At 43.1% G+C, this 16894-nt stretch overlaps 1 protein-coding gene across 3 annotated transcripts in view; it reads left to right on the forward strand.

Moving 5' to 3' along the window:
* Nucleotides 1-3395: 3395 nt before the first annotated feature.
* Nucleotides 3396-16894, forward strand: part of PPA2 (inorganic pyrophosphatase 2) — a 43607-nt gene continuing 30108 nt past the window's right edge. Inside the window, exons 1-3 of one of the 3 annotated variants that reach the window (XM_061585488.1) lie at nt 3396-3687; nt 6237-6301; nt 16278-16322. In XM_061585488.1, coding sequence (XP_061441472.1) covers nt 3486-3687; nt 6237-6301; nt 16278-16322 — 312 coding nt within the window. In that variant the 5' untranslated portion in view covers nt 3396-3485. Of the gene's footprint in view, nt 3688-5925; nt 5960-6236; nt 6302-16277; nt 16323-16894 lie in introns of those variants that run through there. The other 2 variants (XM_061585487.1, XM_061585489.1) reach the window with 2 other exon arrangements.

Genomic DNA, 16894 nt, shown 5'->3' on the forward strand with positions numbered 1-16894 from the left:
TGCCATATGATGTGGCATAACACAAAATTAGATTGTCATGGTGAAGCTTTTCCCATAATTGCATTTCCATGCTAGAACAGGCTTGACTTGTTGAATTTCTGCCTGTCCTATAGCTGTTAAAGGCACAAGAATCCTGTTTTTCCCCTATGCCGACCCTAAACCAAAGCCTAGGCTGCTATCCTATACCCACTTACCTGGAAGTAAGTCCCATTAAGAGAAACTTGTTTTTGAGTAGAAATATGCATCATTGTACTGTAATTAGTCCCTGGTCTTAATGAGTCTTTAGGTCCGACAAAACAGGAGACATGCATAAGCCTCTTTGCAAAAACTTTTAGCAGGTGAATCAAGCACAGGAAAGATGCATGCTGGTTGTGAGGGAAAAAGGAAAGACAAAACTATGGAGATTCCAAGGACTAGCAAAAAAGACAGAAGGAAACATGCATGAAAAGGGAGGGCAAAACAGCCGTTCTTTAGAACCTCAGGGATTCCTATTGTCTGCCGTCCAAACAACTTATCAATCCCAGCTCTGACTTTACTCATTGGCTAGTAAGACTGGCAGGCAGGCAGTAGCCAGGCTGGCTCATTTCACAGAAATTTCTTAGAAGGGTACCTGTACATTTTGCTCCATAACCTTCTTTCTAGGAGGGATAGAGATTTAATGTTTTTTTAAAAAATGACAGCTCAGATTCTGGGCTACCTGCTGAGAGTGCCATTGGAGGCCTTTGTGGGCAATGGGTTGGTGACCCCTGGATCAGGGTGCCCATTTCTCAACTGCCCTTTATATACTGACCCACGTGTTGTCTGCCACAATTAGCAGGTGGAAACATTTATATCTGAAAAGCTTTGTTTGCAATTCGTGCCGACCAAGATGCTAAATTTTCTTCAAGTATTAGTGCTCATGCCACTCAACAGCTGCCAGTGCATGTGTAGCATCCTAAATCTCTGAGTTAAAACCAAGTGCCAGAATTTTTTTTTTTTATTAAACAAAATTCCATAAGAGAAAACTCCAGTTTGGCAATACTTATATTAGGCCGAACCAATTTTTTTAATAAAAATTGTAAGCCCAGCTCTTACCCAGATCTGTCTGATGCCTGAATGAAAACACACTTCTTGGTTAGGCAGAAAGAGAATCAGAAAGTCTGCTTACTACTACTTGTAAGATTTCTGCTATGCAAGCAGTGAACTGGCTATTTTGCCCTTTCCCATGGTCATGGCAACAGAATCGTAAGTCTTAGCATGAACATATAAAAGGCATAAGGCTTCGTTACAATCCTAACAGTACACTCTTACCTGTGAGTAAATCACACTGAAGTCAATGGGGCTTATTTCTGAATAGAAGTGTACAGGATTGCACTGTCAACTATGCAAATAAGCAAAAAACCAAATCTCTTTTTTAAAAAAACATTCTGGCACTTTCTCTTAAGTCAAGAAACCATCCTCTTAGGAAAAAAATAAGAAATAGTTGTCTTTTAAAAAGGTTATAGAAGAGGATATACGAAATAGGTGTATAACATGCAACTCAGTGCTCATGTTTTCGATGCTCCTTCCAATGCACATCTTAAAGGTTGCAGACTATCTGACAGTTGTTTCTTCAAAAAGATAATTTCTACCACATGCAGTTTTATCCATAAATCACAGCACCCTCCTACTTGTGCTATCAGTGACAGAATTGTCACTTGGCTGCAACACCAGCTAGGCACATACAGACTGCACGGTCACGCACTTACTTGAGAGTAAACCCAGTTGTATTCAAATGGGATGGACTTTTGAGAAAACATGAACAGGACTGAACCAGAGATGAACTGCCACATATTTTTACAATTACTGGCAGACTGATCTTTTTGTTAATTTTTTATTTGCAAATTTAACAGTGAAAGAAAGAATGATAGAACAAAATAAACAAAGTTATGCAATTGACTGAAGACCTCACTGCCCCGATACAGCTGAACATATTTCATATGCGCATCAATTTTAAGTGGATGCCTATTTTGGACAGCTATAGGGCTTATATTAACTTATATGCTTAACTCAAGATGCATGTACTGATGAGTCCTGTATCCATAATGTAAACTGATGGTTTATTAATAGTAGCAGTATTCATGTATTATTTCTTTTTTAAAAAAATCTTTGTACCGGCAGACTGATTGTGAACATGTTTACTCTGAATTTCCATTGAGTTTAACGGGGATTGCCCCCCAATAAGTGTGCATAGGATTGATTGCAGCCTGGGACACTGTTATGAGGTGTGGACAATCTCCCTTTGAGGCAATACACCTCCCCCCAGAAGTTTTAGATTGACTTTTTTTTAATAATGTGCAACTTCTAAATTCTTGCCAATTGACAACTTTACAATTTATCTCTTTAATCTGATACTGTTTACAACTGTGCCTCTGTTTCAGTATTTTTATGTGCAAAATACTAAACTTGTGTGTTGTTTTTGACATATCTTATCCCACCTTTCCAAAGTCATCAAGATAGGTCATGCTGTAATTTAAAAAACCCTATACAGCAATCTAAATTATAAAAGAAAACACAGAAAATCTGAAGCCCGCCCATCTTTAACACTTTAATAAGGCTGGCTAGAAACCCTCATTTTCTAATTGCAATATGATGATGTACTGCCTTCAAGTCGATCCCAACTTATGGCGACCCAAATTCAAAAATCCCTCCATCTGTCTGTTGGGAAGGTTACAATCCTATGCACCCTTTCCTGGGGGTAATTCCATTGAAAACAAAAAGATTTTTATACCGGATTGTATATAATTGTACCGAAAATAACACAATGCTCCCTTTTAATCCGCCCACACCAACATCTGCAAATAGATTTTTACAAGTACAGTATCCCACTTATCTTGCTATTAGAATCAAGTAAGCGAATGTTTGGATTGCTCATAGTCATCGTTGCAGAAAAATAGTCCAGTGCAGTCCGATCCTATCCAAGTTGTGTACATATTAAATCCTACTCAGTTACCAGCAAGTTACTCCTAGGTAAAGGAACAGGCCCATAGGCAGCCAAAAAAGTTCGGGGGGAGGGAACACCCAAACTGTAGGGGGGCATTTCAATGGGGAAAATGTGTTCCTAGTAAACTTGCTCCGTCGCGTGTTCCTCGGAAAAAAATTCCTTCCGAGTCGCATTGAAACCGTAGCGAAGCGCGTTAACGCGTTTGGGGTTGCATCGGGGCGGATTTTCACCTCTTTAAAGCCTCCCTGCCACCTGCACCGCCCCGATCTGCCTGCAAGACACAATCTTACGCGTTTCCCCCTCACTCCCCCCCCTGTACTGTAGACCCGCTTGCCTACAAGCCCCACAGCCAGTTCCGGACCCGAATTTTGACTCTCTGCCCGTTTCCTCTCGATTGCCCGAAAAGTCAACAAAACTGAGGGCAAAAGCAGGGCCGCCAACTTCAGGGCCGTTTGCTGAGCATGCTCCAGCTCCACCCGCTGCGACGGAGGAGGGACGGCTCCGAGACGCGGAAAGCACAAACATGCGTGCGGTGGCCGGGCTCGGTTGGCTGCTGCGGCTGCCGTCAGCGGCTCAGCGCTGTTGCTCTTCCTACAGGAAGAGGACACCAACGGGGCTTCTGCAACCGTGGCTGCTAAGCTGCCTCTCGCACGGCGGCGTCATGGCTCAGTATGGCACGGAACAGCGGGGGCGACGCCACTCTCTTGATTACCGCCTCTACTTTAGTAAGTAGCCGCAAGACAGGAGCCACGTGTGGAGCAGCTGCGTCACCTTTCGACGCGCTGGGGATGGCACGTTCCATGGGACGCTTTGCCGCGTTTGTTCGTTGTTACACGGCGTTCTAGGGCGGAGCTTGATTTGTTACCTAGAGTTCTGGGACGGAGCTTGAATGCCTAGGGAAACCCACCCCCTTTTCTGATCAGTAGAATGTAATATTTTTTGTGATACAGCGCTCTGGGGCGGGGCTCGGGGAGCTCCCGCCCCCTTCCCTTCTGATTATCGTAATTTTAAGCGCGTAGTAAATTACGTGGCTTTCTAGAGTGGTGTTTATGGAAGAATCCTTTCGCCTGGTAATCGGTTATAAATTAAGAATATTCATGTATTGCTTTGCTGGATCAGATCAAAGATTAATCCTCGTTCGACGTTATGTTTCTTGGAAGTGCTCAATATAGGTACGGTAATAGCCAAAGCTTCATAGAGGAAAGTGTCGTGTGCAGTAACAGTCACTTGTTTCTGGAGTAGCAGCTGCCCTGGCGAAGTTCAAGTTTTATGACATAATTGCAGATAGGAAATTCCAAAAATAAAAACATATTTTAAGACTTGTATGTGTGGCCTGGATGTACTTGTAACCACTGACATCTGTGTAGAAATCGTTCCTAACTCTAGTCTGTGTGAGGGTCCTAACAAGTGATAATCCCACACAAGTGTAAATTGTAAATTACATGCGGTGATGCATGCACTGAGTAGCCAAGGTCAGTTGTAGCATCTTGGTCTGCGCACACAGTGATCATGCACATGGATGTAGGCAGATTATTGCATGATTTCTGCGGTAGAATTTCATTACGTGGAAAGCTGCCCTTAGCGGTGAGATGAATGAAGTGTACAGTTTTGGAGTTCTTTTGGCTGGGGCCAGCATTTCCAGATGGAATAGCTTTAAAAAGCCATATGTGGATTGACATATAAGGTACTTGCATGAATTTTAGGAAGCCGTGGCCACAGCTAATCATAGTTCTCAGTATACAATGAAAATAATAAACCCTGCTTATAGCTTAGGAGGCTGAAAGGTGCCACTGAGTCATAAGTTCTAACTGAAATTGAGCTGTGTTCTTGATTTTATGGGTAAAATCCTCTAGCAAATGCTTGTTATACGGGTCAGTCCTTTGCAAGTTGATTTAGAAGTAAGATCAGTGTATCTTGCTCCCAAGTAGATGTAGAATTGGGGCCTAAGAATGCACCGTTAGATGCTCACTTTTCTCACCATTGCAAAGTATGTGCCAGGTAACTGTTGCTGCACTTATTTATTTACGTATACTGCCATCTAATAAAATAACAGGTCAGCAACAGTAGGTATACACTATTAAAAACAGTACAAAATCATTATTAAAATGACAAGCTAATTTTTTTAAAAAAGTTTGAACAACTGTATAGGCCTGTCAGCATAAAGCAATGTTCAAGAGATTCCTGAAAGTCAAAAGCAAGGATGACTTGCATAGCAGATGTGCAGCAATGCTGGTGGTTAAAAAAAAAAGGTATTGGCCCAAATCACATGATGGTGCATGTGAGTTGAACACAGAAGGTGCCAAGTTCAACCACTAGCATCTTCATTATAGGTAGCAGGGCTGGAAAAGGCCTTGTTGAGCTGTTGCCGCTCAGGGAAAAATGGTCTGACTTGGAACAAGGGCAGTTTCTTATGTTTATATGCAATTCTTCTCCGCACATCTGTTGAATTGAATTGTATCTTCATAAGTACTTAGCAAGATCCTCCGTGACGCAGAGTGGTAAACGGTGGTAACGCAGCCGAAGCTCTGCTCACGGCCGAAGTTTGATTCCAACGGAAGGAGGAAGTCGAATCTCCTGTAAAAGGGGTTGAGGTCCACTCAGCCTCCCATCCATCCGTGGTCGGTAAAATGAGTACCCGGCATATGCTGGGGGGTAAACAAAGGCCGGGGAAGGAACTGGCAATCCCACCCCATATATACGGTCTGCCTAGTAAACGTTGCAAGACGTCACCCTAAGAGTCGGAAATGACTTGCACTACAAGTGTGGGGACACCTTTACCTTTAAGTACTTAGCACAGGATGTAAGTAGTATAGTCCTCTGTGATTTCCTTACTAGGATGGATCAATCAAATCATGAAAAAGTTACACCATGGCTTGCTGGTCAGACAAAATAGGATCTGCTAGTTGCCTTTACCCTATTATTTAAAAAACTAACTGAATGGACTTTTTATAGTAGTTGGTTTCTTATATCTGAAAACCATGGTGTTTGCGGGGAGAGGCAAGGATCTATACATGTTTCAATGCATATTATTGCTTACTGATTGCAGAGTAGTAAAGTAGCAACACAGATTTTAAGACAAGAAAACTGTGGTCTCAGACACTGTAACTTGAATTATCTGTGCTTTGAAAATGAGGTGACTGGAGTTGTTGAATTGTTGAGGAATTGTTTATTGTTGAGCAACTGCAAACTTCCTTGTACCTATAGAGATGCAAGCCAGAGAAGTGTATACTCTTTGTGTATGTTTATGCTTATAACTTTTTGTTTAATCTTGTAGAGAATTCAAAGGGAAAATATATTTCCCCATTCCATGACATTGCCCTGTTTGCTGGATCAAGTGAGGTAAGTACACATGCAACACTTTTTACTTGTTGAAATTGCTGGAGGTTGAGATCTATTAAGGTAAGAACCAGACTGATTGGTTTTTCATGTTTTACTTACTAATATATTATAGCCGTATAAAAATACAGTCATTTGATTTCACTGTCAGAAAATATAATTTCAGCCAAAGTTTGATTTCTTCCACATCTTAGGCCACCATATCTCATCAGTTTTGAAAAATATGAAGTTAAGTAACTTTTGAGCGGAGTCAGAAGACATTGTTCATTGTGGTGATCTGTCAGGGCATGCTTCCTAAATTCACAGCCATGTGTGGTTACTATATTTTTGTGCACTCCATCTATCAGGATTGGGCGAAGCTGGAGCCAATGGGTTCTTCTTCCCATAGTTGGGTAATGTAATTCTCCATCTTTGGAGATGGCAGGTGTTGCCACCACTCACTGTATGCTCAGAGAAACATGTTACCAAATTCTTCCAAGCTACACAGGAAGTGGATTGGACTGTGAAAGACCAACCCAAATGGTGTTTGCATTTTGACCAATTTGTAGGGCAGTACAATATCTCAGAGAGGAGATCAGGTCTCCTGCTCACCTGGTGCATTCACTATAGCTGCCCAATTTCCCTGCTTTTTAAAGTTTGATAGAAATATCTGTGGGCTATAGGTACGTTCTTTTTTTTTTTTTACAATAATTTTTATTCAAATTTTCATAAAACATACAAAACAAAATCATAAAACATTCAAAGACAAAAAACAAAACAAAACAAAAATGATTAAACAAAAAAATAAAATGTTGACTTCCCATTTGTCGCAGATCAGTTATAGGTCTACAATATATAACAATCCTGTCTCTTAAATTATATTATAAAATCACTTTCCTCCAGTAGTTATCTTAATTAATCATCAAATCTCATAGACATTACTTTATTCTTTCCACAAAAAGTCAAAGAGAGGTTTCAATTCTTTAAGAAATATATCTATCAATTTTTCTCCAAATAAACATGTCGATTAATCTATCTCGTTAATAATAATAATAATCTTATTGTCATAACCATAGTCCAAATAAACATATCGATTAATCCATCTCATCAAATCTGTTAAGTCCAATAATTTCAATAGCCATTATTCCATTATCCATATTAATTCCATCTTCCATCTTCAATAGTCCTGTTAAGTCCAGTAATTTCAGTGTCCAATCTTCCATTATCAGTATTCCATAATAATCTTGCTGTCATAGCCATAGTCATATAATAAGAGTCTGATGGGAATTTCCTCTATCCCAAATATTTTCTTGCCATCGATTCTGAATAAGTTGCTGAAATATTGTTGTAAAGTCATGTCTGTGTTCTTCTTTTTTACAAAATGCACTGGCTCATCTCTTGAGAGTTTTTCCATTGTCACATGGCTGCAGTTAATTCCATAGATTTTCTCTATATCAAGCTCCATCACGTCATTCCAGTCCAGAAAATTATCCAAGCCATTGATAACTTTATCTCTAATATCTTTATTAATTTCTTCAGAGATAACGTTAAATTCCAAACAGTAGATTTTATTTCTAATATCCATAAACTCCAGATCTTTTTCCAATTCCACATTTGTTCCAATCTCCAGGGCTTGTATCTTCCCTTTATTTTTTCTTTTCTCATCTCTGATCTCATTCTCCTCTCTCACAGGATCCCCTATTTCTTTAAGCTCCTGCGTCATTTTGCTCAGTTCCATTTTCAGCTCCTTACTGCCCTGTCGCAGGGTTTGTTTCGTTATCTCAATCTCATCCATTATTTTCTGAAACATAATTACTTCCAGATTCTCAGCCACTTTCTTGATTGCCATTTTTAAAACCACGAAAACAAAACAAAACAAAAATAAAGAAGAACCACTTCTTATTTCAGCAACAATTGGGTTAATATTCCAGGCTTGATGACATCACAGTATAAACAGAGCAGCCTGCCTTATCTCTCTATGTTCAAGAACACAAAACAAATTTAGTTCCCAGCATCAAAACAGTTAGTGGCGTCGTGAAGAAGCAGATTCGTCAAAATAAAATAGACCAAAAAGAGAATAGTCCCAGACAATATAATGTTCCTCGGAATAGAAATCCCTCTTCTGTTTATATCTTTAGAATGCACTTCCAGGACAGCTTTTTGCAATAGAAACAGAGATAAGCTGTTAATTTCGTGAATAACAGAGAAGAGTTATAGCTCACCCAGAAGTTCTTTAAAGCTGATTCATTTGACAAATCTCTTTTTGCTGCAACAATTTAAACCAAGTAAAAAAAAGATAGAAAGAAGGGTGCTTGCCTGTTAGTCCGTTTTCTCTTTAAAGAAAAGATAAACGTATCGCATTAATCAGATAGAGCTTGTTCGGAAGTCCGTCCGGCATTGCTGGTTGGACCTTTTCTCATAAATTAATGAAATCCAGTCCTCCCAACAAAAACAGGCTTTTGAGGTTGATCTCTACGTTTCTCCCTGCCCGGGAGAAATTTCATCAGTCAAAAAAAAAATGTTCTGACTGATTTATATCTGAATAAGCTTCTTCTGCGGCGGGAGCCCGTCTCGAAAGCAGGCACAAGCGAAGTCACCCTTCCCGGAAGTCGGGCTATAGGTACGTTCTTAAACCGCAAGGTTTTTTGCCTATTATTGAATTTCTCTGCTTTTTAACCTGAGAGGTAAGAAATGGGATCCTGTGTAAATTTGCTGTAACTGGATTGATCATTTGGAGGGTTATTGAGTTCAGTGGGATTTACTCCCTTGCAATCATGCTTAGGATAGGTGAAACTGACCATAGGGGATGGGGAGGGGAGGAGGAGGAGGAAGGGTAGAGGGGAGGAGGGGGAAGAGAGCAGGCAGGAGGGGGAGGGGAGGAGAAGAGCAGGACAAGGGCAGGTTCGATCATTTGCATGTTTATTGAGTTCAGTGGGATTTACTCCCATGCAGTCATGCTTAGGATAGGTAAAACTGACCATGGGGGGGAGGAGGAGGAGGAGAAGGGGGGAGGGAGGGCTGGAACGGGCAGGGGAGGAGGAAGAAGGAAGAGAGGAGGGGAGGAAGAAGGGAGAAGAGAGAGGAATGGGAAAGGTAAGTGTGATCATTTGCATGTTTAATTTCAACGGAATTCCGTGCAATCATGCTTAAGATAGGTAAAACTGACTGTGGGGGAGGAGAGGGGAAGGAGGGGATTGGAAAGGGATGGGGAAGGAGGGGGCAAGTGGAAGGAGATGGGGGGGAGGAGGAGGAGGGCAGGTTTGATTATTTGCATATTTTTTGAGTTCATTGGGATTTACTCCTGTGTAATCATGGTTAAGATACGTAAAACTGAACATGCGGAAGGAGGAGGGAGAAGGAGGGGATTGGAAGGGGAGGGGGAAGGGGAGGGGGAAGGAGGAGGCAAGAGGGAGGAGGAGGTGAGGGAGGTTTGATCATTTGCATGCTTTTTGAGTTCAGTGGGATTTACTCCTGTGCAATCATGCTTAGGATAGGTGAAACTGACGTGGGGGAGGTGGAGGGCAGGGGCAGGGGGAGGAGGGCAGGGAGGGGAGGGGAAGGGAGGAGATTGGGCACTGGACAGAGGGGAAGCCCCTTTCCTTTCCAAAAGGAAAACATTGTGAACAGTATCATTCTTTTTCACTGTTTCTCCCACCTTTTTATTCTACAGCAGGCACATGTAGACTCCCACCCAAATTTAAACCAAAGTTGTCCCTGGCCACATCCACACCAGACTGTTATTTCACTTTAGGCAGTCATGGCTTCTCCCAAAGAATCATGGGAAGTGTAGTTAGTGAAGGGTGCTGAGAGTTGCTGGGAGATGTCCTGTTCCCCTCACAGAGCCTCAATCAGAGCGGGTGATCGTTAAACCACTCTGGCCACTGGAGCTCTGTCGGGAATAGGAGTCTCCTCTCAGCACCCTTCACAAACTACACTTCCCAGGATTCTTTGGGGGAAGCCATGACTGTCTAAAGTGAAATCAAAGTCTGGTGTGGGTGTGGCCCCCTGATTAGCCAAGCCCAGCCGCTGTGAGTCTGGCTTTTAGAACACTGACAGTTGGTTCTTACTGAGCATGCCCACAATTATCATTGACTCCAATTCTAAATTTCTTAAATTAATTAAAAACCAGTCAGGCATTTTTTTAACTTTCAAACTACAGAAGATGAAGGTCAGAGTATGAGGCAAGGTCAGTAATAGGATTACAGCTGGTCTGTGAACATGGCTGATTTTTAATTTCAACAAATTATGAGTACTGTGACAGAAAAAAGTCCAAAAGGGGTCTGGTTTCTCTCTCTCTCCTTTTACACTTTGAACTCTTGATTCTCTCTAACTGTTTTGTGTATTGCCATGAAAATTTAGAGGGTTGTTAAGAAAGCGTTTCTGAGTTCAGGACTATAGGTTTTGTAAAGTTTTGTTTTAAAATGAACTAATAAGAAGCATCAGAATGGCATGGGGGTATTTTCAATTTAACATTGCAGAATGCGAAAAATCCACGCTGGTTATAGTATATATCCACTCTTGTGGCTGTATAATAAACTTGATGTCTGAGCAAGATGCTCTTCTATCTGGTGGCTTGCCCCCCACCTTGTGAAAATGTTCACAGTTCTCCTGCATTCAAAATGTCAGGGTAATGGCATGCTCCCCACTTCCCTGAATGGTTAGATGTTCCATGGGCACGTTTCTGGTCACAGTTTCCTTTGGATATGAGCACCATGGAGATTCACTGTGTCTTTTAATAATATTTGCTTTTCTTCTAAGTAATCAAGCAGAATGTAGGAGGAGGTTACATACATTTATGTATAGAGGTAGTCCTGCAAGGAGCAGATCCACTAGCTCACATCATTCCCAGAGTGGGACCCACTCACACTCAAATCTCTCCATCTGCTAACTCTAACCCAGACATCTCCCCAGCATTGGTCTCTGGCCCAGTTCTTTAACTTGGTTCCTATTGAGGGCCACATTCCCACCTGGGCAACCTTCAGGGGCCACATGCCAGCGATGGGCAGGATTGCCAGAGGCAAAAGTGGGTGGAGCACCAAATGTAAATTTTACCTTTGTACAGTAAATTAGTTTGTACACACATTCACACACTCCTCTCTGTCGTCTACTGAGGGAACCAAGAGGCATTGCCAGAGTTCAAGGACATGTTCCAGCCAGGCCAAAGCACGGAAGGGATATGAAGTAGGGATGGAGAGGGAGTGTGGGCTGAGGAGAGTTCCAAGGACCAAATAGAGAGGCCTAGAGAGCTCCACTTCGGACCCTAGACTGAGGTTCCCCACTCCTACTTTAAGTGAATTGTTCACATCCACAGCCTTGAAGGACCTTTTTTTCCCCTTGGTTGAATCCCAGGCTACAGTTAGGCAGAGCCATAGCAATAGACCAATTCACAGTAATCAGTCAGCAGACTCATAATATTTTTGAATTGCTTGCTGCAGGAGCAATGAAACTACCCAGCTTGAGTTTGATTGCTGCTTTGTGGGAGTCAGTATGTGCTTGTTTAGTGGCAGAATGCATGCTTCATGTGCAGACATTGCCAAACTCAGCTTCTGGCATCAGGAGAGCAGCTAGCAGTCCGAGTCAACAGTTTTGGGGTCATTGGACCTACAGTCCAATTCAGTCAGAGCCAGCTTCATGTTTCTATTTAGAGCTGGCCATGAGGAATCAGGATGGCTTTGAAATCATTGGCAGCTACAAACCCAGTTGGGAGTTCTATTTATTTTATGTATCTTTATACAGCCCACCAGTCATGTTCCTAGGATGGCTTACAGAAAGATTAAAATGTAAATAATGCCAACACAGTAATGGTTCAAATATACACCTTTCCAATTATGCTAGTCGTGAATGGAGTTGTCGAGCCAGTTGAAGAGGTGTGGATCAGGGATAGGTAACCTGTGCCTCCCCCCAAGTTGTTGGACTCCAACTCCCATTAGCCCTTGCTAGAATAGTCAATTTGTCAAGGATGGTGGAAGTTGTAGTTCAGGAATAGCTAACGTGGGGTTGGTCCAGGTGTTGCCAGACAATGACAGCTATCATCTCTGGCTATTGGCCATGCTCTCCAGGGCTGATAGAAGTTGGAACCTAACAACATTGCAAGGACCACAGCTTCCCCGTCCCTGGAACAGATCATATTCTACACCCCAGTCTCTGAGTGGTGAGAGACTTCCAGGGGTTCCTGCTCTTACCCAGGGTTTGGTTTCCTTGGAATGAAGGTCAGCGGAGACTGTGGTGTCTTTAGGATAATAATAAAATAATAATAAACTTTAATTTATAGGCCGCCTATCTGGCCAATGGCCACTCTAGGCAGCTTACAGTAAAATATGATAAAATACAATAAATAAGATATAGTCAATACATTACATACAAGTTCAGTATAATAAATTATCAGCATTTCAATACAAGGCTAATTTACCCTAGAAGTCTCAGAGGTTGTAAAGGCCTGGTTAAAGAGCCAAGTCTTCAGGCCCCAGCGAAATATTTCTAGGGAAGGGGCATGTCGAAGATCTATTGGGAGGGAGTTCCAGATCGAGGGGGCCGCCACAGAGAAAGCTCTCTCCCGAGTCTTCACCAACCTAGCCACTTTAGTTGGCGGGACTGAGAGCAGGTCCTGTGTGGCAGATCTCGTAGGGCGGCACAATTTATGATAGTGGAGGCGCTCCGTCAGATATACTGGGCCTAAACCGTATAGGGCTTTAAAGGTTAATACCAACACCTTGAATTGAGCCCGGAAAATAACTGGAAGCCAGTGGAGATTGTAAAGCATTGGAGTAATATGATCGTATCGGCGGCTATTCGTGAGTAAACGAGCCGCCGTATTTTGTACCAGCTGTAGTTTCCGGACTGTTTTCAAGGGTAGCCCCACGTAGAGCGCATTGCAGTAGTCTAAACGAGAGGTGACCAGAGCGTGCACTACAAGTGGGAGCTGGTGAACAGGAAGATAGGGTTGCAGCCTTCGAACGAGGCACAGTTGACCCCAAGCTGCTCGGCACACCGATGAAACTTGGGCCTCCATAGACAGCTCGGAATCAAGAATCACCCCAAGACTGCGGACCTGATTTTTCAGGGGCAATTGTACCCCATTAAATATCAGGTCGATGTCTCCCAATCTTCCCTTGTCTCCCACGAGCAGTACTTCAGTTTTATCAGGATTCAGCTTTAGCCTGTTTCTTCCCATCCATCCACTCACAGATTCCAGGCACTTGGACATGGTTTCCACAGCCGACTCTGGTGAGGACTTAAATGAGAGGTAGAGCTGAGTGTCATTCACATATTGGTGACACTGCAGCCCAAACCTCCTGATGATGGTTCCCAGCAGTTTTACATAAATGTTAAATAGCATGGGAGAAAGGATAGAACCCTGTGGCACACCGCAGTTGAGGGGCCAAGGGTCTGAAACCTCATCTCCCAATGCTACTTGCTGTTGTCTACCGGAGAGAAAGGAACGGAACCAGTGTAATACTGTGCCTCCTATTCCTAATCCCTCCAGACGATCCAGCAAGATACCGTGGTCGACGGTATTGAAAGCCGCTGAGAGATCCAGGAGGACAAGAAATGTGAGTTCTCCCCTATCTAATGCCCTCCTCATATCATCCACCAGAGCAACCAAGGCTGTTTCTGTTCCATGTCCAGTCCTGAAGCCTGATTGGTATGGATCTAGATAATCCGTTTCATCCAAGTGCGCTGACAACTGATTGGCCACCACTCGCTCAATGACCTTGCCCAGAAATGGTAAATTTGAAATTGGGCGAAAGTTGTTTAAATCTTGGGGATCCAAGGAGGACTTTTTCAGAATTGGTCTTATAACTGCCTCCTTGAGGGCTAATGGCAATACACCCTCATTCAAGGATGCATTTACCACCGCCTTGATCCCATCACCCAATTTCTCATTTACAATACACACAACCTGAGTGTAAGATGGAGGGATTCTCAGCATCAACAGTCCAACAGATCTCCCCCCCATCCCCCATTAGGTTTCTAGGGGAGCACCCAAAGCTTTGGGGTTCACACACAGAGAGCATGTCTCTTTCTGTGTCTTTCCAGCTTCACCTCGACTAACACAGGCTACTTCTTGGCTCCAGGATGAGGGGAGCCTCCAGGCAGGTGAGGAGGGAGGGAGACCCTCATTCCTATGGCAACACATCTGGCAGAGTTCCTATGATAGATGGTAGATGATATGAGGAGGGCGTGGGATAGGGGCGAACGCACCTTCCTTGTCCTCCTTGATCTCTCAGCGGCTTTCGATACCATTGACCACGTTATCCTCCTGGACCGCCTGAAGAGGTTAGGCATGGGGGGCACTGTATTGCAGTGGTTCCATTCCTTCCTCTCTGGTAGGTACCAAAGAGTGGTAGGTACCTCACTTGTGGGGTGCCACAGGGTTCCATCCTCTCCCCGATGCTGTTCAACATCTATATAAAGCCGCTGGGGGCAATCATCAGGAGATTTGGGCTGCAATGTCATCAGTATGCGGATGACACGCAGCTCTATCTCTCATTTAAATCTTCACCGAGGTTGGCTGTAGAAACCCTGTCCAAGTGCCTGGAGTCGGTGAGTGGCTGGATGGGAAGGAATAAGCTGAAGCTGAACCCTGACAAAACCGAGGTACTGTTTGTGGGAGACAAGGGAAGGCTGGGGGATGTGGACCTGGTGCTCAATGGGGTACGTTTGCCCCTGAAAGACCAGGTCCGCAGCCTGGGGGTCATTCTTGACTCCCAGCTGACCATGGAGGCTCAAGTCTCGGCTGTGAGCCGGGCGGCGCTGTATCTGATATGGAGGCTGCGCCCCTACCTTCCCAACCATCTGCTCCCACCGGTAGTACATGCCCTGGTCACCTCTCGCCTAGACTACTGTAATGCGCTCTATGTGGGGTTACCCTTGAAAACGGTCCGGAAGCTGCAACTGGTACAGAATGCGGTGGCTCATCTGATTAAAGGCAGCCACCGGCAAGATCACATCACTCCAGTGCTGAAGGAGTTGCACTGGCACCGGTTGTTTACCGGGCCCAATTCAAGGTGTTGGTTTTGACCTTTAAAACCCTATACGGTTTTAGCCCAGTCTATCTGAAGGAGCACCTCCAGCATCGTCAGGGATGCCGCTCAACAAGATCAGCCTCAGAAGACCTTCTCTCGATCCCACCGGTTAAAACAGCTAGACTGGTGAGGACTAGAGAGAGGGCTTTTTCAATAGTGGCCCCCACCCTGTGGAACTCTCTCCCAAATGATCTCCGCCATGCCCCTTCTATGATAAGCTTCCGCCGGGCCTTGACGACCTGGCTCTTCAGGCAGGCTTTTGGGGTGGGTTAGGTTTTTACTGTTATGGTTTTAAATTTTAATGTTTTAATGTATTGTTTTATCTTGTATGTCGCCCAGAGTGGCTGGACAATCAGCCAGATGGGCGACTAATAAATTAAATAAATAAATTAAATAAATAAATACAATCCTTTGCATTCAGATCAGCCTTCAGATCAACCTGTCAAACAAATAAACTGGTTTGACTAGTTCAGCAGGTTTCTCTGCCAGCTCCATTTACACAGATTCAAAATCAGAGGCTGGAAAGAGGACATCATCCATTTCAACCCCTCAGTCCTATAACAATATGTTAGTCAGACAAAGGTACATGTGCTTCCAACTATAATCATATGCATACTTATTTGAGAGTAAGTCCCACTGAGTTCAGTGAGGTTTATTTCTGTGTAAACCACCACTGGATTGGTCTATATGTCTCAGTGAAATGGGTGGGACTTGAGAATTTAGTTGTTTATTTTCAGTGGGAATTAAATGTATCCTATGCATGTTTACTTGACAGTAAGTTTCCACTGGATTCCATAGAGCTTCCTCACAAGTCAGTGTGAAAAGGAGTGCAGCCTTAATTTTTCCTGATTTCAACTCGATGCTTTCATTTGATAGTGTCGAATCAACCTGTTTTCTTACTTGGTACCATATTTCAGATTTGTCTTTTTGAGTTGGCCTTACATATGCACTGATTGTTATATTTTCCTATACAGGATAAGGAAATTCCTGCAAAGAGATTCAAGATCAATGGAAGTGAGGTATGATCACAGAGCCCCTTCTTGAGATTATTTGCTGTGCCCTTGTTAAGGAATGGAACAGGGTGAGTAGGGGGGCTTTTTTTGGGGGGGACTCTAAAAGCAACTGATTGATTGTTCTCTGACAAGTTCAGTTCTTTGCCTTGAAGCCAAGGTTAAGGAAAATTGGGGTCTGAGAAGTCTGGGTGTCAAGAAGAGAGTTTTACTACTGTCCTTGCCTTGTACCAACTAAAAATTCAGAGATTTCATCCAGGTCTGTACTTCTCACTGGCCACACTCCAGATGGACACTTAACTCATATTTCAGTAGACAAATGTTTCAAGCAACAAATTTCATAGCTTGAAAATTCTTGGATACCCTTTTTTGGTTCTTCTTTAGGTGAGCAACTTTTCAAAAAAAATCTCTTCCCCCCAAAAAAACAACAACAACTGGCAATATCTTCCTGAAAGATAGCTATATTTCTAGGTAGTACTTAGTTGCTGGTATTTCTGTGGACTATGTGAAAGATTATAAAGGCAGAGTTGGATATAAACTAAGATATCTATATCTATCTTATTTAATTTTAGGGGATTTTT

Source organism: Rhineura floridana, chromosome 9 (genome assembly GCF_030035675.1).
Source record: "Rhineura floridana isolate rRhiFlo1 chromosome 9, rRhiFlo1.hap2, whole genome shotgun sequence".
NCBI classification, from domain to species: Eukaryota; Metazoa; Chordata; class Lepidosauria; order Squamata; family Rhineuridae; genus Rhineura; species Rhineura floridana.